Source organism: Aedes aegypti, chromosome 3 (assembly GCF_002204515.2).
Source record: "Aedes aegypti strain LVP_AGWG chromosome 3, AaegL5.0 Primary Assembly, whole genome shotgun sequence".
NCBI classification, from domain to species: Eukaryota; Metazoa; Arthropoda; class Insecta; order Diptera; family Culicidae; genus Aedes; species Aedes aegypti.
Genome location: NC_035109.1, coordinates 119,192,500 through 119,215,274, shown reverse-complemented (window position 1 = coordinate 119,215,274; position 22,775 = coordinate 119,192,500). Strand labels below are relative to the sequence as shown.

Here is a 22,775-nt window from a genome sequence, read left to right as displayed (position 1 = left end):
AGAAGTCGAGGTCAAAGCTCCCAAGTTTAACAATTTTGTATGGAAAACGCCTAATGCGTACTTTATTTTGTCTAGTAGTGTATGTTTATTCGAGCAACTCCAATAAAATGAGTTATCAGATTGAAATGGTTCAGAAAAATAACATTTGGTATGAAAATCGACTTGCCAACTTATTACTCCGTACAGTACTGTAAGGACCTCTCAACAACCACCAGCCATTCATCGCAAATTGCAGCACAGAAATGAAGAAATACTAACTGTCAAGAACCCTTACCTGACCACTTCATCGAGATTCCGGAAGCCAGACAGAACGATGACAATGCAGCGCGCCACCGACTTGCTAGACACTCTCTTTGTATACAACTAATTAAATTAATTGAAGCATATTTACAAAGTTTTCTTCTTTTGAGCGGGACAAGAAGAATTTGCAGCGCCATCCGTGGTATGGCAATGGCAAGCGAAACTAAATTTTCCCTGCGTAGTTTGTGGTGGGGAGGAAAACTCGTCCCCGGCAGCAAATAAGGGTCCGGGGGATGATTTTCCTTCGCAATCCGCAGCGCAAAGTTCTTTCCATCGCCGCAGAGCTACTCCGGAATAGTTATGGGCGGTGACTGTGACGACGGGGCGGTCTCGGTGGTGGCCGGTAATGGCTTTTGTCTGTGTCGCAACAAAACCATTCTCACTTAATTATCGCAAAGTGTTGTTACAGTGCTAATGACATTGTTTATAGATTACTTCGTAATGAGGGAAATTTTCTGTTCGAGTGATATAATTTCGCGAGACAAAGACGATATGAAGTTGCAACCATTGCGCGCTCGGAATCAAGCAATCTCGGATTTCGTGATTGAGCTTTCTTCAGTTTAGGCATATACAAACGATCAGTGACAAGAAATTGGAATTCTAACGATTATGTTTTACAAAAATGATACAAATAAGCAAATCCTCCAATGTAAAGTGGAGCACCATGACTTTTCGACACATGGTGGACAATGATTTTATTCTGGGCCACCCTATTTCATGGCCTTCGGGAAGAAAGTGCGGCGATACCCATTTCGTGACCACCCGTGGGTGGTCTTTGACGATGGCGGCGGCGGCGAACCATATCAAGCTCACCGGAAAGAACGGAAAAACCGCGAAAACCAACAAATGCGTCTCGATATTCAATCCGAATGGCACATGAGTTCCGCCGGCATGGAAACCGATCGGTGCTTGAAACTTTGTCCATCGATGAGGTGTTCACGTTTCCTTGCCACCACCGCCAGAAGACAAGGAAACCACGACCTCAACCTCAAGAGCCGTATGTAAGCCGAGAAACAATCTTCGCGGTGGTGGCGAAGATAAACATCATCAATCTATCATTTCGATTCACACAGTCAACATCTGCCGCCGCGGGGCCTTTCGATTTCGAACGCGCGCTAAACCCTTTTTGCGGTGAAATGCCGCCCTAAAAATAGTCCCCGCCGCGGATAACTCGATTGGGGCGTGCCTCACGTGCGTCTTCTTCCAACTGCTAGTAGACTCGCAACCTCGGAAAAGAAACTACACTTCGTCTGGCAGTGATTTAAGACGAGACATGTTTTGCTAAAATTGTCGCTCCGTTTCGTTTGCTGGTGCTCGATTTAAGTCGTCGGTTGTTGGTATTTACTATTTTCATGGTGACAGGCTTACGACAGGCAACGGGTGACGGTTGACATCGTTTTCGACCACGCCCCTTTTCGGTTAACAACCAAATGCGCCGCGCGCTGGTCCGCATAGCTGTTGGAAGCGGACATTCAGACGGCTCTAAAATGGGAGGCTTAGCGAACATGTCGCTATGAAGTGCATGTTTATTTATGGAAACTATGTTTGATTAAGCGAAAATTCCTTGGAAGGTTTTACAATGCTTGGCGATCTATCGATGAAATGATGGCTATCTGAAACCGAATTGAATTTCTCAAGCTTAAGTAAGATATAAACTGATTATTTTCCGTAAAAGGATTAATTCGGAACATAAACATGTGCTTTCACGTCACAAAGCTTTAAAGAAAAGATTTTTTTTACTAATCAGCTGCATTTCCAAGAATTTCCGATGAAGAAGGTAAAATTCTCTATTAAAATATAAGCTAAATTATTTCCAATAGTAATAAAACCAGTACAAATCGAAATAATAGCCTATGTTTTAAAAAAGGAAAAATTTCTGATGAAATTATAAAAAAAACACTTCAAACCCTAGCACAGCATGGATCGTATTAATTATCCTCTTGGAGCACATGACTTGACAAACATGACGTCCCGTCACAGCATAAAGATCAACAAATAATTAGGTGATCAGTTATTGGACCACACATATGAAACAACACATCAGCGTTGAGAAAAAATGATTTAGTTTTGTTCGTAATTCGGACAAACGACATTCGGCTAAATTACCTGTTCGACCAAATGGCATTCGGCCAAATGGCGTTCAGCAAAACGGCACTCGGCCCAATGGCCGGACACCCATCCACGAACATACTATTTCGAAAAAGACCTTGGAAGCCAGCTAATCATTTTCCGGAGGATCACTACCGAAGACGTTGCGGGAACTTATCCTGAAATTCCTCCAGATACCTCCATAGATTTTTCAAAAACAACTACAGGCATTTATCTAGGAATATTCCAAGAAATCTCAAGGATTTTCTCCACAGATTTATTTCTGTAGTGAACCCTCGAGAAAACTTCTGGCAGATAGACTTCCTATAGTCTATTCAATGAATTATTCATCAATTTAAAGTAATGCTCCTGGTTTCCTTATAGATTTGTGCCAATAACTGCTTATAATAATGCTCAACTATTCAATATGTCCAAACTATGAGTTGCAGAATCCAAACTAAAATGTTTCGAATCACACCGGGCAAGTATTTTTCGGATTTGAAATTGATTTATCTTTATGCTTGCCAAACGATATTGGATGAATGTGTTTAGGTATTCGACTGAGATTCGCAAAGGTTCTTTACAGTAGTTCGTTAAAGATTGCATTGAGAAACATAAAGGAATTCTCTTCTCATCAGGAGGTATTATTCCAAAATGTAACCAGTATCCTTCGAGAATATTGTCAAACCTCTTGAATGCAATGTTGAGTGAATTGATGAGTGAACTGGTAGATGACAATACATAAATAAATATTAGCATATGATCCTACCAGGCACTCACATAGGATCTTATAAAGAAATAATTAAAGGATGCTCATTAAGAATTTGCCATATAAAATACTAATCAGAAATGTTAATCGATCTTGCTGAAAACTATTCAGTTTTGGTGCAGATTGCAAGAAATTGTATCACAATCACTTTTAGAGACTAACAAAAAAAAATACCGCATAATCTCATCAAGAAATCAAGCGAATCCGATCATAGAAATACAATAATAAATTTGTCAGGGATTCATTAAGGATCTCGTCAATAATCGGATATCAATCTGCTCTAGTGTTATCCACATATTTTTCCAGGATGTTAAGCTTATTGCAAAGAATCGAACAGGTGTCAATTTGAGACCATTTATAAGGTGTCCATAGCGTATTGCTGGAGGTTGATTACCGTTTCTTCTAGATTCATTAGAGCACGTTTACTTAGAAGAGCATCAGTGTAGATTTTTATGCAAAATAGTATTGGACGAATAAGCTCGTGTAGATTATTAGGAGGATTGACGAAAAGTTTAATTTGAGAGCTGGAATTCAAACACATGGTCATATGCTTGTAAAGCAAACGTGTGGCCAACTACGCCACGTTAACTTTTCTAATTTCTATCTTTCACTGGTTAAAAAGTTACAGAGGTATGTGCAAAACAATCTTTAGCAAAGTTGTGAACGTCGAAAAGATAAAATAGTTCGCATCTTCCGTGTAGGTTTTTTCTTGCAGACAGAGATAAACCCTACATTTTTTGGCGAAAAACTCTACTTTTTTCAAGCCGTTACTAACGGCGGTACGTTTCGCATATGGACGTTTGGAATTCGGACCTTTGACGTATGGGTATTTGCCATACGGACATTAGACCTAATGAACGTTTGAACAAATTGTTCCATCCTAATTTAAGAGACTATTATTTTGAGTTGCACTGTTTAAAAAATGGTTTATGGACAAAAGGTCAAAAGACAAAAGGCTGATAGAACAAAAGGTCGAAAACGATTTGCATGGTGGGAAATTTTTCTTTCTTTCTTTCTAAAAAGATTTTAGGCCTTTTCTCACTTATTTTTTGTTCTTCGACCTTTTGTCCTTTCGACCTTTTGGCATTCAACCTTTTATTTTTCGACCTTTTGTCATAGTTTAAAAAAATATATTGGAAATTAACTGCAAAATAACATTTACCCCTATCCCTTTGGATGATGTATAGGCTGATCATTTGAATTGTATCGCAAAAATACTTTATTCGGCCAAACACAGATATGAGCAATTCCACCGAACTTTTTTTTAAATTTAATTTTTGTATTTTTTGAATCGACTGAAAATTTGCATACAGATTCTTTATGACCAAAAATGCCATTTTGCACCTTCAGACCGCCATTTTGAACCTCGCCTTATTTTTGAGAAGGGCGTATCGGAAAAAGCATGGCAAATCTTTAAAAAACTGTAACTCGAAAACGGTTTGTCCGATCGATTTGAGATCTTCTACAAAGTTGTAGGTATTGCTTAGGACTAAATGGAGAAAAATATGCACGGTAAAAAAAAGTTACAGATTATTTTTTATTTCAAAAACAAAATTTTAAAATCGATTTTCTCCAGAAACGCAGTTTCGATTTTTTTTATTTTTGGATATGTTTAAGTGGACAACTTATGTGATTTATTGCACAATGTTTCAAAATGGAAGAATTATGGACAAAAAAGTTATGATATTTTAAAATATTACAGATTTTCGAAATGGAGGAAAACAATATTTTTTTACGTGTTTATTTGATAGTACAGAAAATGCATTGGAAGAGTACTTAGTTAAATTTTTCTAGGTTGCATCAATTTCGAGATATACTCATATTTATATAAAATTTTCAAATAAAAAAGTAAAATAGGCCCTTTTCAAACATATTTCGTGTTTCTCCATTCCAGAAATATTTCATTTTGATTGAGTGAATCGTAGCTGAATTGTTTATTGTTTGATCAAAACCTATATACTAAAGTATTTAAAAAAGTATGCACGGTAAAAAAATTATAAACGAAATTTTCAAATGAAAATTTGAAGTTCATTGTTCTTAAAAACCGCAATATTGATGTTTTTTTATTTTTGGATACGTTTAGCAGCATATTGTTTGTAATTTCTTGCACAATGCCTCAAAACGGAAAATTTTTGGATAAAAAATAAATTATTTAAAAAAAAATAAATAGAACGAATTTATGTAAAACGATATTTTTGGTGCGTTTTATTGAGTACAGAAAAATAACTATATATTTTTAAATATGACAAAATTTCTATCGAAAAATACTCAAGTAAAATTTAGCTGAGATGCATCACTTCCGAGATATACACGGTAAATCATCATACCTACTAACACAGGCAAAAGTGATGAAAGCCCTTGTGGATCCTGTTTAGTAGAATGCCTGTAAATATACAAAAAGATGAGTAGTACTGTTCCATTTAATTCTACTATTGTATCCTTCGATAGATACGCGTTGTGCAACATTGTGCAATAAATCACATAAGTTGTCCCATAAAACATGTCCAAAAATAATAAAAATCACAGATGCATTTTCATAGAAAATCGATTTTAATTTTTTTTCTTAAAAAAAATCTGTCATTATTTTTTACCGTGCATATTTTTTTCCAAATAGTTCTAAACAATACCTACAACAACCGCAAAATATATCCAAAAATTAAAAACATCAATGTTGCGGTTTTCAAGAACTACAGGTTGGACTCGATTATCCGGAGCATCGATTTTTTTTTCACTCCGGATAATCGAATCCTCCGGATAATCGAATCACTAAGAAAAAAAATGAAATCTTCGATAAAAGAACTTAAATATTATCTTTTATTGTTGTTTTATTTATATGATGCGGTGGTGTAGCCAGAAATTATTTATAGGAACAGTTTTCATTTGAAAATATCATTCATATTTTTTACCGTGCACTCTTTTTTCAATACTTAAGCATAAATGTTTTGATCAAACGATAAACGATTTAGCTACGATTCGCTCAATCAAAAAATTTTTTATGGAATGGAGAAACACGAAATATGCTTGAAAAGGGCCTATTTTTCTTTTTTTATTTGAAAATTTTATATAAATATGAGTATATCTCGAAATTGATGCAACCTAGAAAAAATTTACTTAAGTACTTTTCGATTGCATTTTTTCTGTACTTTCAAATAATCACATAAAAATTTACTGTTTTCCTCCATTTCGATTTTTTTTCAAAAACTGTAATTTTTAAAAAATATCATAACTTTTTTCTCCATAATTCTTCCATTTTGAAACATTGTGCAATAAATCACATAAGTTGTCCCCTAAAACATATACAAAAATAAAAAAATCGAAACTGCGTTTCTGGAGAAAATCGATTTTAAAATTTTGTTTTTAAAATAAAAAATAATCTGTAACTTTTTTTACCGTGCATATTTTTCTCCATATAGTCCTAAGCAATACCTACAACTTTGTAGAAGATCTCAAATCGATCGGACAAACCGTTTTCGAGTTACAGTTTTTTAAAGATTTGCTATGCATTTTCCGATACGCCCTTCTCAAAAATAAGGCGAGGTTCAAAATGGCGGTCTGAAAGTGCATAATGGCATTTGTGGTCATAAAGAATCTGTATGCAAATTTTCAGGCGATTCAAAATATACAAAAATAATCGGGTTTGCGAAACGGCGTGGAACCGCTCATATGCGAATGTCCATAATCTCCGATCTATTTAGAATTCCATAAAAAAATCTAATTCAGGTAGCGTATTCAATCCGCTTATTGTCAAACACTATCTTAAAATAATGAGAATCATTAAAAAAATCCCATTGAGAACAAAAACCTCAAACAAAAGTAGATATAAAAAAGAGGGCTACTTACTTCCACACTAGTAACGACGATATAAAAATGACTAACAATAGTAGCACTGAACACAGCACAATCATGGCGGATGTTTGGAATGATGGACTGCTATGATAGCTCGCGTCGAGGATCTGAAACGAGAAAAAAGAGAGAACCAATTAATACCCACTCGTTCATTCGTTCGTCATCATCGCACTTGGGTTCGGATTGGAGGAAACGATTAGCCCTTTCCACACACACTCACACACACACGTTCGGGGAAGGCACGAAAACTGATCGTTAGTTAAATAGGTATGAAGGTGCGCCGGCAGATCATAAGAACCAGACACGATTCCATGGGATGGTCCCAGTCGCTTTTTTCACCTTCCTCGTATGCGAACCAACGAACGAAGGCAGAAGATCGTTAAAAAGCAGATCGCTTCTGCAGACGTAATTAAAAGCAAACATTTCGTTAATAACTTAATTAAGACACCCATTTTCGGACCAAGGCGAATCCAGCCAAGTGCTATGCGCGAGGTGGCGAGAAACGATTGTCGAAATGACAAATGCTCCGAGCTGATTTAGTATGCAGATATCGCGAGCTGGAATTTGTTCCAATGCGGAAACTAGGGGAGCTTCAGTCGTCGCCATCGTCAGAATGGGTCTGACCAAATCAAGGAAAATCAATTTAAATCGCTTCAAACACGATAGAAAACCAATCTCACCACCACGCTGTATCATTAAATTACGGTTCTCGAGTCCTGCAATCGTCATCTGATCACTCATCTATCCATCTAGCTGCGAATGACCTTTCGGCGAAGAACATCCGGGACAAAATCGAAACGCCATTTCGGATTAAACGTAATTGAAAAGACCGCGTCGGATCGGAAGCCTTTCGTCGTCTGCTTTATGACGACGACGACGGTCAGTTCCGTCAGGACACGGGCGCCGGTAATTGAAAATGGCTCCCGTGCTTCGCGTGAACACAATGTTAAATTGATTTTGCTCTTATCACACTACACACTTGGAACGAGGACGACGACGACGGCATCGTCGTCGTCATTCGCTCATATCCCAACCGTCCGGGGCAACCGCTTCCAGCTTGCATCATCGGCCAAGTCCGGTCTACCGGAGGAGTCTTTTGTTTGTAGTTCACTCGAAAGTCAGCCGGAGAAATATAGGATGATCACTTTAGATTTGGCCCCCACTCTTAGTCATACAAGCGCTGACCAAGCGACGACGACGATGGGATTGAATCCTTTCGTTTCATAAAGAAAAAGTAAACTACTCTTTTTGCTTATTTTGTTCGCTCTTATCATAATGAATTGGATGGGAGCCGGAGGTATTTGAACAGGAAGAGGCGAGGAGGAGATATGTCGTTTGTTTTCGAGGAACAAACAATAGAGTCTAGGGCAGCAAACCATAACTCTCCTTATGGAGCCAAGAGGAATATCGGAGAAGACTTTGTCATAGAAAAGGCTGCAAGTGGCATTGAATCGAGTCAATTGAAAACCGAACGGGTCACTATCGGGTGTACGTGTGAAGCACTCTTTTGCCATGAACAGTGAGTTGTTGTTCATCATGTTTCGTTATTGATTGGATTTTGTTGAGTGTTGTAATGAAAAGTACGTCGTCTGATGGAAGCCAATTGACACTAAATTGTCATTTAGAGAAAACAAGTAGAAAGGCAAGGAGATTTCCACTAGAGACTATACAAAAATGTTGGAATTCCGTGCTTATTATTTAATACTGCACTAGAAGTCATCGGAGAGTTGAATGTAACATTTGAGGAACAATTGTCAACAGATCCAGTCAATGTGATTGCTTCGCGCATTGTTGATCGAATATTTCTGGACAAACATTTGAAAAGGACCCAAGAGGTCTTGAGCCTCTTACCCCGTTTTAGCTCGCCCACGCAAACTAACACCACTATCAGAAAGATTGGTGTTAGCTCTTCCTGATAGTGGTATTGGTGAACGTGATCGAGTTGAATTGAGCTCAACAGCGACATGCAAAGCCAATGTTTACCAATGTCAATGTGCCCTTTTGAAATGTTTGTCCAGATTTGAAAAGGTTACAGAACTGTACACTCATCTAAAACGCGAGGCATCGAAAGTCGGATCGGGTTTAAAATTAAGTATTTCTCTTTGAACTCATTATTATTACAGATGTTCATACGCCTTTTTTTCTTGAAATCTCTCTACCTTGGTTTCTTCGGAATCCACTCAAAATTCAACCCACGACTCAAAAATTGAAAAGAAAAACTGTCCCCAACGAATCCACCTCCACGCCGTTAGTTCCCCAAGTTCTGAATAACTCCCCAAAAGAATCCATCCACGCAAACCGACGACGAAAGTCGGCAAATATTGACCGACCACTGCCGGGCCGCACTCGTAATCAAGATCCGTCGCAGTGAAAATAAAACTTTGCAACAAATTTCAAAGGATTTCACTTTCACTTTAGAACGAGCTCCACCCCCGCGCCCCCTGCCCACCAACGCGCAGCAATGGCACGTGGAGAATTTTTCCCCAGGGGTAGGCGTAGAATTGGAAAAGTTTCGGCTTCAGCCACGGCTGCATAGCGACATCAACAAGCTACCGCTGGAAAGGGTTTTCCATTTGGCATCATTACCGCCTTCCGGGGATAAGTTTCTGCAGGGGCTCTCAGCGAAAGAAGGCTATCCACGTGACGGTTGTTGGTCAAAATTAAATAAGGTACTCCGGGGCAAGTGAGAATCCGGGGTAAGTGGGGCGTTTCGTCATAGCTCAACTAGGAAAAGTTTTTCATGGGGGTATTCTTCTAGAAAGTTGAAGATACAATGACAAGGAATGTATTTAGTACTAAACATACTGTAGTTCTATTACCATGTGGTTAATGTAACTGTTGTCAGTTCAGCGCCATTCTCAACTTGCATGACAAATTGCGACACGTTTCACGTCTTGCATTGACTCGCAAAAAATAAATGTGTTTTAAATCGAATTTCCATCAGTAGGCTATGATTTTTAGTATAATTACAAGCTGCTAACGATAAACCAGTATTTTGTTTTCATTTCATATGAAATTTTCGATGGTCTATCTTACCCCAAAATATATTTGTACCTGGGGTAAGTGGGACCTATCAAAACAAAAACCAGAATCAAAACTTTTCGTTCACGATTCATACATTTTGCTAAAGAGTAGCACTAAACCATTCAAACAAATGATTTTCATCAAAAATGATTAACCTCAAATTACGTAATTGCATAAAAGGGAGAAGAAAAGTGTTATTATTCTTAATTTTTTAATTAATTTTTTATTTTTGAAATACGACTTCAAAATTGAACAAACACATAGCTGAAATTTGAAATGCATCATGAGAACAATTACTTTTCTATGTTATTTGAACTTTATTTGTTATTTCTTCCAAATTAAGTAGTGATGGAAAACATTTCCATCCCATAAAGTGGTTTTCTGCCATGCATATAAATAATAACAAAACATATTTATAATTTCGTCAATTATTGATTGTTTATGTGCTACATTTTAATAAACAACTTAAAAATGATATATTTTGAACATGTTTAATTCCTCTTTACGCTTTTATTGAGGAATTTTCAGTTTATTAAATGTGAGGTGACATACTATTGAATAAATGGTTTCTTTCTAAAACGTAACGTATTTTATGGTTGATCCCTTATGTACATCAAATATGTACTTAAAATTAAAAATCTATGACTTGTCAACCCTATTATTGTAATGGTTGACTTACTGATGTGGATTGACGCATGAAACTGGATGTGTCCCACTTGCCCCGCTTAGCGAGGTAACTGCGTCCATTGGCTCATTCTAAAACTTTCTTCCAAGGTTTTCACAATTTCGAAATTATTCCATTAGTTTCATGCACACACCAGCAAATATGTTGCCAAAACGTGATTGTATTGTTGGATTTGAAAAATATTGAAATTTGAAAATTTTATTGAACAATTTGTTTGAACTATCGTTTTTTTCGTTCCCACTTGCCCCGCGGTACCTTACTTGAAAGTTGAGACCCAATTCGCTCGAGTTGAGGACAACGAACGGAGCAATCGTCGTCCTCACGCCGTCGCGCCCTGGATTGGGAAAGTTTGGTTGGTTCCGCTCCGGTGCAGTTTCGCTATCGGTCCGAAGGAACAATTTGGAAAATTTGCCAAACGTCCTGTGCAAAAGTAAATAAAAATTCCTTTCGTGATTCGGTTGGAGACATGCGCGTGGGCAGGGTTTCCATCTTGGGAGGAATCGTCAAGAATCAATGTGAAGTCTGAGTAACGGGTCCAAATAACCGCTTGGAAAGTTACAGATTGGAATAAAATGTAGATTGGATTGGTTGCGGTTTCATTGACTGAAAATTTTGCCCTGGCCAGTAGTACTACGTGGATTTTTCTGAGTTCCTAGTTGTACACGACCCTAAGATTATACAGATTTCTTAATAAGAAAGATTCCATCAGCATTTATTCGGGAATAGCTCCTGAATATCTCCAGCTATCCCTTGAAGAATTTTCCAAAGCATTTCGAAAGGGATTTCCCCAACAAATTTCCCAGAAATTCCCGTAGGAATTGTGTTTGTCTACGTTCTTTTTAAAGCTCGTGCTGTGACTTCTGACCATGGCAACGAAACGAACATCGCACAAAGTGTCGAATGTTTACAGCACTGGCCAGCAGTCAAATAATTTCTCTACTTACACTCATCACCTCTCACTCACAGCAAGGACGGTAGAATGAACATCTAGAAACACAAAAACTGTGGAATGAATGTTGGTTCAGGTTAAGCAAAATACTTGATGTGAAATATGAAATGTCGTAAATTTAAGGTGGAGATGAATCGAAGCCATACATTAAATTTTCAAGAGCACAAATCTAGAGAACCAAACATCCGTGTAAGCTGAAAACCTAATCGATTGGTCACTAAAATCGTTAAAATACTCGAATAGAGATCCAACAGCTTTTCTCAGGCATCCATACAGTGTGACCAGCCCACTTAAGTCTGCTAGTAGGTACACTTTCTTCAGATTCAAACACGTTCGAACAAAGCATAAGCATTGTATCGTGTCGACTTTTCAGCTCACAGTTCTTATCATTGTGGAATTATATGCATTGCATTTGTAAAAGTATACTGCAGTTGTAGAAACAAATGAAACAAAAATTCGTGTTTCTTTAATTTTATAGAATTTAGTTACATAAATTGTTTTATTCACTTGTTTTTAATTATGAATCGTGGTTTTACGGCCAACCAGCCGAGTGGAAGTTTAACAACTACCGAAAAGCTAAACATTACATAAAATTTGCAATTGGATTAGATGGACAAATTGATGTGAAGATTTGCGAAAAAGTTACACGTCTTCTCAGTGAGAATCGAACTCACGACTCCCCGATCTCTAGTTGGGGCGCGTTACCACTACGCCATGAGAGGACTCATGAACGCAGAAGTTAACCTGAATTCGATTTCAGCTCAATAATCACGTGGTCCTCTTTCGCAAAGTGCACCTCTTTCGGAAGAATTAGATGCCCATCCAAACACAACGCTTTCTATATATATATCCAATGCCTAGCCCAAGAGCGCATTGTTTTTTTTAGGTTATTCAAGGGAACCCCAGAAGTGTTAACATACAATCCATGAATTTGACAGAAACTAGAATTCACCGGATTCTTTTATTGGGCCTACACGTTATGTCACTCATTAATTGTTACTCATTGTCTATTAAAATTCTTGAAAAGCACGAGCAAAATCAAGGAATAGTGTGAAATAAGCGAAATAATACAAGAAGCCGGTAAAACAAAACGTATCCGTTACATTACAGACTTTCATTGTTTGTCTGCGTTCTGAGAGCGTATATTGACCTACCTGGTTTGATTATTTAGGACCCTTTTTGTTAGAGATTGTGTACGACGTTGGATTTTCTAAGAGACTATCCAACATTCTATACTACTGGTACCGTAAATTCGGGTGTAATTGATCAGTAGGGTGAAATTGATCACCGTGTCACGTGATTTTTTTTTCATACTAATAGTGCACCAAGCTCATTTGAACTTAAAGTAAATTAACGTTGTTGGTCTTAAATAATGTCTAATTGTGTATAGTGAAGTGTTTTGTGCCACAGAATGTTTATTTCTATGAAAATAATGCAAAATTCTAGAATCAAGTTTAGCGTGAAATTGATCATCATTTATAAACTTCTAGTTCTAAACAAGGATTTGGACATGGTGTAAACCTGAAAGTTTGTAAGGATGCTAACAATATATCTCCAAAACAGATTTTACTATCAAAACTCTTACCAATTTGTTAGTTTCGTTGAAAAGTTCAATTTTCTGCAGCAAAGTAGGGAAATCCTTTGGAAATTGCCTACATTCAGGCGTTTTTTGCGGTATTCTTGAAATTTAATTATTGATTATTTCCATAAATATTGTCTTGTTAAGAATTTGGCAAGCAGATTTGGATTCAGGAGGCCCAAATAAATTATAAAAAGTTGATTTCGAAACTAACAATAATAACATTGACAAGTGATCAATTCCACCCCGAAATGGAATTCCCCGATTTTTAATTTTTGACCAGATTTTTGGCACTAACATCACATTTGTTGAAAAATTTCGGTACATGAGCCAATGAGGTTCACCGTCGTACTTGTTTTCCTGCATTTAGTTGCATGGTATTGATAACAGTTTAGAAAGCATACCAAGAAAACAGTAAAAAATGATCAATTTCACCCGAAATTACGGTACTGACGAAGGATACTGGCAGGAGTATACTGTATCGAGGATACGAGCCACACAAATTAATCAAAATGTTTCTTACGAGATCCTGGCGATCCCTAGTTGGGTCTGCATCCTAGGATCCTTGGTTTTTCTAGTCAGGTTCTGGAACTTTTCAGCAGATTCTTGAGGATACCTTATAGAATCTGGGTATTCCTAATAGACTTTATGGGTTTCTTGCGGGATCCTTAAAATATATGATTGGTTACTGGGGATTCTGCTTGAAACCTAGGAGTACCAAGTAAACTCCTGATATTTATAGGACGTTCTAATAGTGGGATACTGTGGATTTCTAATTATATCTTAAGGATTCTGAATAGGTTTCTAGTGAAATTTGGGGATAGCAGGCTTGGGAATATTGGACTTCAGAAACAATACCATAGGAGACTTGAGAATTTTCAGCAATATCGCAGCGGAATCTTAAGAATCCAAGCAATAGCTTCAGAATTATTAGTAAGCTCTTGGGCATATACCATTTCCTAAGCAATTGTGGGCGGGATCCTGTGGATTGCTGGCGAAATGCTTGAGAGTCCCTGCGTGCTCCTGTAGATTTTTTCGAGCACCTGAAAATCCATATCAAGCTCTTCGGGCTTGATCATGAGGATCATGAGGACTTCATGCATTCTGCAGGTCGCAGGTTGAGCACCACTGTTTTATACCATTTTGAAATCATTTCTCTACGGATTTGATATCAAAATGTCTATGAAAATCCCTGTAAAGCGCTTAATCGCTCTATTTTTGAAAAATAAAATAATTTTGTGTACAGCAATTGTAACAGATAATTCAAGAGAGCTGTTCTCAACTAAATATGGTCGAATTCGACGCTAGGGCTTCAAAGATAAACTGATTTTTATTGCTCGTTAAATTTAAAATCAGTTTGACGATATCCAGATTCACAACATTTTTCTTTCGTACAGAATCATTGAAGACATTCGACTGATTACATTTGACATTACGGGGCAAAAGATTCCCTACGGAAATATGCTTCGAAGTGGACTGTTACCAAGTCTGACCACCATATGGTTTCATGAGGATGTTGTAAAAACATCCTTATGATATTCTTGAAAACAATTGTTGAAAAATAAAATGGGTTCCGGTTTTGGCAACTGAAATTTCCAACTTTGCTTTCCGCTGTATTTGCTTCATCCTTGTAAAATCATGTCCAATGTGGCAGAAAATGTGTGATCCGAACAAAATTAAATTTAATGTGACAGAAAATAACTTCATCTGTAACTTTAATTTACGTCATATTATATGCTTTAATATGTTGGGCACATATGACGTGAATTTGCATGATTTTTTTTTCTAACTGTTCGAGTTTACGTGTTATAAATTGTGGGTTTTGTAAAGATTCTCTAGGAAAAAAAATACTCTTAGGAGTTCTCAAATACAAAAAGGGTTCCACTAAGAGATTTTCGACGAGTTTTACTAATATTTTTCCGTGAATAACATTGGGAATTTTTCATGGAATACTACCGAGGCTTTTCAGGAATCAAGTCTAGAGTTCAAGATTTTCTGTCCAAACTTCATCTACATTTTTCTCTTGTAATTCTCAAGATATTTCTTTAAACATTGCTCCTATAAGTTTTTTTTTTGCTCTACCTATTCTTCTCAAGATTCCTCCATTGGTCTCTTTCTTGGGAAACTTCTTTGGAGATTTTTAATGAAACACATCCAAGGTTTCCGTCAAAAACGTTTTTTAAATATCTTTGAAAAAACTTTGAAAATAGACTTTTCTCCACAAATCCTTTTGAGACCTTTTCAGGATTAAACAACGCCAGAAGCTGCACGAGAATATAAAAATTTCTATCAGATCAACGAAATTCCTACAGAGATTCTAAATAAAAAGATTCCGAAGATTGGTTAAGTAACTCCCTAAAAATGGCAACAATTTCCTCATGAGCCCTTCTTGGAATTAGTTTAACCATAACTTGAAGATTTTTTTCAAGAAAATCGTCCAGATTGCTACATAAATCACCCCAGTAAAATCTTTGAGAATTTATATAGGGTGCCGGTGCCATTAGTGGACTACCTAAGCTATAAAAAATCATAACAAAATAATAAAAAGCCTTAACAGAGATCTTTTGGCGTCAACGAAAAGATTTCAACCTCTACTATATGGGAAAAATATAAAAAGAATGATAAAACTAATATTTTAACATAAAATCGCTTGAGCCACTATTGGTACACGTGTTCCAGTAGTTGCGCTAGTGCTCCAGTAGTAGACGCTCTGGAATAATGAAAGGAATTTTAAACAAAACGGTAAATTTTTACATAGGTTTAACATTTTTCCCTCGGAACAGCAATTAATATCTATCGAATGAAGCATAAAGATCATCTCTAGGTATTTTCTTCATTTTTATACATCCATTTAAAACTGCTTCCATCCGTTGATCCACTACTGGAACACGACGTCTACTACTGGTGCAAGGGAGCAAATTTTTTGCATAAACTTAATTATTTATATGACTTTTTGATAAAATAAAAAGCTGAAATTTGGCAAATCGACTAAACTAGAGACGATCTATCTCCCAAAAATAGCACATGTCGTTTTTATCTAAAAATGTTCGTTTTATTCCATAGTCCAATCTACTGGTACATTACAACCATTGGTACCGGCACCCTAGTAATTTATTAAAGGATTTCCTCTAGGAAAATTATTACAAACAAGAACCTTACAAAAGATTCATACAGGATTTTTTCTAAATATGTTTTTTGTAGTAATATTTGGAGTCCGAATTGTATGTTTTGATAAACTCTTCTGGACTCCGTATAAAATTTTTAAAGTGTTCTGAAAGGTATGTTTGAAAACATTACAGCATAACTTAAAATAAGCATGACATGAAAAAATACATATTTGAATATTAAAAGAAATGGCTAGATTGACTTTGGGAGAAATGTATGAGATAAGTTTTGTTATAATTTCATAAGAACATCAAAACGCAACAACACATGGAGGAATGCCTGAAGAGTAGGGTGCGTCTTATTTTTCAAAAGTTCTCAAAACCAAAAAAATGTGTGTGTGCTCTTCTGAATTTAAATCACATACAAAGAGAAAACCTGAAAGCTAAAAATATTTTGATTTTTCAAGTTAAAAATATGATCTTCAAGAAGGTCGTAATAACTTTGTTATTTTCTTAACAATTTTGAAGATCTTAGATTAATTCTCTTATTAATCAAATTTATGAAAAGTTTGATTAACATAAAATTTTTCTTAATTCAAAACTAGTCTCCGCTTTAATAAAAAGTTCATCTTTGTTCAACCATAATTCATGAATCCCTAGCCCATTCCCAAATCATTTTAAATCATGCGATTTAAAGTTTTTGAAGTTGTTTTTAAACATAGCGCAAAAACCATTTTGACTTAGTTACTCAACAAAATACTACCCAAAAACATGATTTTCTACTAATTACAACATATTTATTTGTATTGGTATCGACTTTTAGCCGGAATTTACATTTTTACAATTTAGCTGAAGTTTTTAATCATCTTATTATAACATCGATTTAAAAGGTGCATTTATCCCAAAAAATTGCAAAAATATTTTGATGTCAAACCTTTTTGAAAGTGTAACGAATAAGAAAAAAACAGATTCAGCTTATGTGTTAACAATGAATTGGCAAAATTGAAAAAAAAAATGGTGTTTTTCATTAAAATTTCATGTTTTTGGGCTGTATTTGTTATCCAGGACCTTAAAATGTCCGTGAATTTCAATTCTAATGAAATTTTTAAATTTCAGAATATCCGCAAACACATCTGGTGACACCCGAGTGGCGTTGCCTGCTCTCAGTTAGACTACGTGCTGGTTGATGGGCGATATTTCTCAGATGTCATGAATGTCAGGACCTTCCGAGGCCCTAATATCGACTCTATCTAGATGGACTTTAGCTATAACGAGATAGACTTATCTCGTTGTAGCTAAAATTCGAGCGCAGGTCTCCAGCGTCACGAGTTCCAGAACAAACAGCACGCTGCGTTTCAATATACAACGCTTGCCGACTGATGGGGTAGCTGCACATTACCGCCAAAAACTAGACGAGCAGTTGGGGAGAATCAACGTTGCTGGAGATGTCGACAGCCTGTGTGACCCTATCCACGAAGCTGTGACAACAACGGCCCGGGAAGTGATTGGCACTGGTTAACGACGAAGACGAAACGACTGGTTCGATGAAGAGTGCCAGAGAGTGACAGACATGAAGAATGTCGCCAGTAGCCATATGCTTGTGGCCGGTACCCGACAGAACAGCGGATCCACCGCAGAAAGAAAAGGCAGCACGAAGAAAGTGTGGTTGCTGAAGCTCAAGAAAGCATGAACCGGGAAATTTAAAATTCTATGCAATGGTCAATGGTGCGCGTCACAATATCGTACCAGTGCCCGCCATGTGCAATGATTGAGAAGGGAATTTGCTGACCGATAAAACGGCGGTGGCTGCCAGGAGGAAGGAACACTTTCAGCAATTGTTGAACGGTGAAAATAGAAATGTAGCGAGGAACAGGATGAACATTGATGATGACGATCAAGCTGTGGACCCACCGACCATAGGAGAGGTTAAAAAGGCTATCAGCGAGCTGAAGAACTGCTGCTGGGAATGACGAGATCCCGGTCGAGCTTCTCAAGCACGGAAGTGAGCAGCTTTACTAGTCGATCCACCTAGTACTTCTGAGGGTATGGGAGGGCGAAGAATTGCCCACCGGCTGGCTGGATGGTTTCATCCGCCCTATCTACAAGAGAGGGCACAGACTGAAGTGTGCCAATGACAGAGGAATTGACCTGCTGAAATCGGCGTACAAAATTCTGTCGCGCATCCTGTTTAACAGAATGAGACCGCTCGAGGAGCCCTTCGTCGGCGAATACCAAGCTGGTTTTTGTGAGGGCCGTGATCCTAGATAAATTCCGGGAGTATAACTTGCAGACTCAGCATCTGTTTATAGATTTCAAAGCGGCGTACTACTCAGTGAAAAGAAATGAGCTTTGGCAAATAATGTCTGAACATGGTTTTCCGGCGACAGTAATTAGGCTGACAAGTGCTACGATGGATGGTTCGAAATCAAGTGTTCGGATCGCAGACGAGGTGTCTACATCATTCGTGACGTTAAACAGGTTGAAGCAGGGAGACGCACTTTCGAATTTACTGTTCAACATTGCACTCGCGGGTCCGTGGAGGAGGCCTACGTATCTCTGAAGAGGGAGACAGCGAGGATAGGCCTGACCATTTAATCTACCAAAACGAAGTACATGGGTGCATGTAGAGATAGATATAGGCTTGGTGGTGTAGGTGTTGAGGTAGTGCTTGATGGGGATGTGTTTGAAGTTGTTGAAGAATTTGTTTGCCTTGGAACACTTGTGACATGTGACAACGACGTTCCCCGCGAAGTGAAAATACGTGTTTCGGCTGCGAATAGGGCCTTTAACGGACTACGTAACCAGATAAGGTATCACAGCTTGTAAACGGAAACAAAACTATGTGTTTTCGAGCGTAAAGTGCTGCGGACAATACTCGGCGGGAACCTCGAAAATGGTGTTTGTCACAAGCGTATGAATCACGAGTTGTATCAAGTGTAGAGAGATGCAAATATTATTAAGCGTGTGAAATACAACGGACTTCAGTAGGCTGGTCTTTAAGTGCGAATATTGGAGGAAAGTATTGCGAAAATAATATTCAGCAGGGAACCAGCTAGAGGTCGGCGAATTCGTTGAAGACCACGAATACGCTGGCTGTACGCAGTGGATGAGGACCTGGCGACCCTAAACGTTCGAGGCAGCTGAAGAAGTATCGCCTAAGACCGACGAAGATAGAGTCTATAATATGACCGGTAATGGCGTGACGCTTGGCTATAGCCATCAAGGTTCAAGGTAGGTAGAATTTTGTTTGTTTGGATCCGTATGAACCTTATTATGACTCATTGAGAGATATCTGATTACGCCTGTAGATTCGAAGGCCTCCACTGAAGAAAGTTTCTTGATCACCGTATACGGCTTTCCCCTTTATCCCCTTTGCCGACGCCCATGGACGGAGACGTGGCACGGTTGGTGCATTCTTCGTGTCTTGTTCAACGATTTGTCAACTATGGTGCTGGTCGCAACGGGGAAGGGGGAGTTTCTTTTAATTAAGAATCTTGCCATCCCTCGAAGGCCAACCAGCGTGAAGATGGACGTCGAGTGGCGTGTGAAAAATCACTACACGTGCGCTTCGGGACGAACTTTTATCAGCTGCAGCAGCTGTTGGCCTGCAAAAGACGAGCAAGTTTCGCGACGAACTACGATTCTTTTATCGAGAAAGTTTCAACAACGACGGTCATAAATTTAGCCAATTTAAATAAGTTGCTCCGTTTGTGAGAAAAGTGCTCTGCAGCTCTCGAGGGGATCCCCACACAGAATAGGTGATTCAGCCGAAGCGTGAAAAGTCTCTCGAAAGCCGATGTTCAACTGCTGGAATCGGAAAACTTTCCCGATGCACATCGCTACGGGGATGACAACCGATGGGTATTACCTCTAAACTCAACAAGCTAATAGCATGAAAAGGGGCAACTTGAATCGCTTTTAGCGCCTAACAACAACCATCCAAACAATGATCAATTCAGAGTCAATGCGAAAAAAAAACGAATCCAAAATCACGGCTCGCTGCGCGAAAAACTCGTGTTCGATTTTCCACCCTTTTTTTTCCTCGATGAACCGAACATGGAAAACCAGCACCCGACCCCATAAAATCGAACAAAAAATTCCGCTCCATGCGAATAAAACTTAATTTTATTCGACATTTATAGTGCAGTTAATGGATTCCGAAGCTCAGGTCCGGGAAAGTGCGACAACAGCGACGACGACGACGACGACGACGACCAACTCTTGCCGATTTTTCCATTCAGCCGTTCGGTTTGCATTGCTCTTGTGTGTGACGGCGGCGGCGTCGCTTTCTCGCTATGGACACTAACTTCGTCCGTTGGTCATTGCCGCCGCTTCGAGCGCTCGGATAATGGAAGAGTCCTCCGTTCGGTTTGCTTGAGGGGGCTGCGCTATTGGTTGACAGTCGCAGCATGAAGTGTTTAGCAAACTAGCAGGGTGGACATTTTCGATTTTTTATTATATTTCGTTCGGTTTTGTAAGGGAAGACGATTTAATGGATTTGGTTTAAATGACCCATTTACACGAGAGCACGAGTATACTCCGAGTAGCATTTTCAGTTTTATGACAGATTTAGGGAGCATAATTTGCCCTGGGGGACTGCTATAACACCTCATTAAAACCACTTAGGAGATTCTGGACGAAATCTGCTGCAAAGAAGTGTGGTATGTTGAGAACTATCTGAATTTTGAGTACTGCAGATATTTAACACCATCTAAGGTTCCAAGGACGTTTAGAATATCAAACGGTTCCAATATTTAAGGCAACCCAATGACCATTCCCCAACTCTCAACTTACCGGTATCGCTTCGCACATGTCGCCATCGCCGAAGGGGGAGGTGGCCGAACCGCCCGGTCCGAGCATGGCCGCCACCGACCCTCCGACGCCACCGTCCTCGTTGCAGTTGCTCAGCTCGGCCAGAAAGGGAGGCCGCGGTGGAGGCGGGATTCGAAACTCCGGAGGTGGTCCCGGACCGCCACATTCGTTACCGCACTCTAGATCCGGATCCAACATTTCCCACATGAAAGTCGTCGCACGGTTCCGCGACGAAAGTGCCACTAGGACTACGACTACGAAGACGTCCTCCGCAGATCAGCCACGATGCTGCCGGAAGGTTTTGGTTATTTGAGTTGGAAGAAGCTAACAGCTACACTGACACTACCATATTTAAAGATATTCTACTTGGCACAACCTTTAAAAAACACTCGCGAATGGGAGTTATGTGTTGGATCCTCGTGCACCGTTGAAGTGTTCTGAAAAGAAACCAAAGGATTTGAAGGTTAATAATTGCGGGATAATTATCGATTACAATCGATTTTACACAAATTTAAACACTGTCTGTGCCCTGACCTAATAAATGCCCACCAGCAACCCACTTGATGTGGTGAAACCCACTTCAATCAACAGCTGACCGCTCAGTTCAACCATCTCTCTCCGCAGATTCCGAATCGTCATCCTGCGCGCAGGTCTGGTAGCAACTTGGTAGTGACCAAATAGATACCAAACCAAAGCATTACTGGAGGAGCTGATTCAGGTATATTTTTGCAAAAATATACTAGGTTTCCAAAAAGAGACCCGCCACCAGCCCTGTGAGTGCGTTGCAGAGGTTGCAGCTGTTGCTTCGCTTCCGAGGCGGAAATTAAAATTCCTATCCGTTCCTTCCCTTACGGCGGGGAATCAGCCTTCCCGCCCACCAACTCCTCCACAACCGCCATGGAGGAGTATCGAAAAGCCAGTAACCCACTTTGTGGGCGACTATTTTTCGATTAATTACCACTGAGTGATAATTGGAAATTTTACGGCTTAATTACCGAGCCAGCGAGCGAAATCGCGACGCCACCTAGAGCTGTGAGTTGGGAACCATGGTTTCAACTTTAAAGTTCTTATTGGTCTTGTTCCATTGGATTGGAAATCCACAAATTTTCCAATCTCCGATGATGAAGGCTGAGATGATTTCTAGCGTTTTGCGTCAGTGCGTCGCAAAAAAGGACTTGCAGAGGCGTGACGAAAATAAATCATTCGATAATCCCAAGAAATGAATATTTTGAAGCTTTCGGCAAAAATGCAGGGGAAAGCGCTTTCTGAGAAGAGTCCAGTATAAAGACGTTTACAAAATTAAGTTTTTTTTTCAATTACCGGAATAACAAACGGGATTGCTACTATAGATGGCGCCACCACACTATAGGTGATATGAGTATTCATTGCGTACTGACGGCAGAGGGAGCAATCAAGGCAAATATTGTCTCATTTCCAACATCCTATCTAGTCGAGTCTAGTACTTTTAACCCTCTAATACCCAACCCCGCCTTTAGACGGGGTACACTTTGGAATGTTGTGTATTTTTTCGTAGCTCGGAAATCAAAACTATTTTATTTTTGACTTAAACCTTGACTCATAACACGCATATAAGAAAAGTTTTTTATGATTTTTGAAAC

General features: G+C 38.7%; 1 protein-coding gene across 1 annotated transcript in view; it reads right to left on the bottom strand.

Moving 5' to 3' along the window:
* LOC5572157 (uncharacterized protein DDB_G0283357) overlaps positions 1–21,593 on the bottom strand; it is a 269,251-nt gene extending 247,658 nt beyond the window's left edge. Inside the window, exons 1-2 of the mRNA XM_021851076.1 lie at positions 21,139–21,593; positions 6,998–7,110 (exon numbers count right to left, since the gene is read on the bottom strand). Coding sequence (XP_021706768.1) covers positions 6,998–7,110; positions 21,139–21,363 — 338 coding nt within the window. The 5' untranslated portion in view covers positions 21,364–21,593. The remainder of the gene's footprint in view (positions 1–6,997; positions 7,111–21,138) is intronic.
* Positions 21,594–22,775: the final 1,182 nt, after the last annotated feature.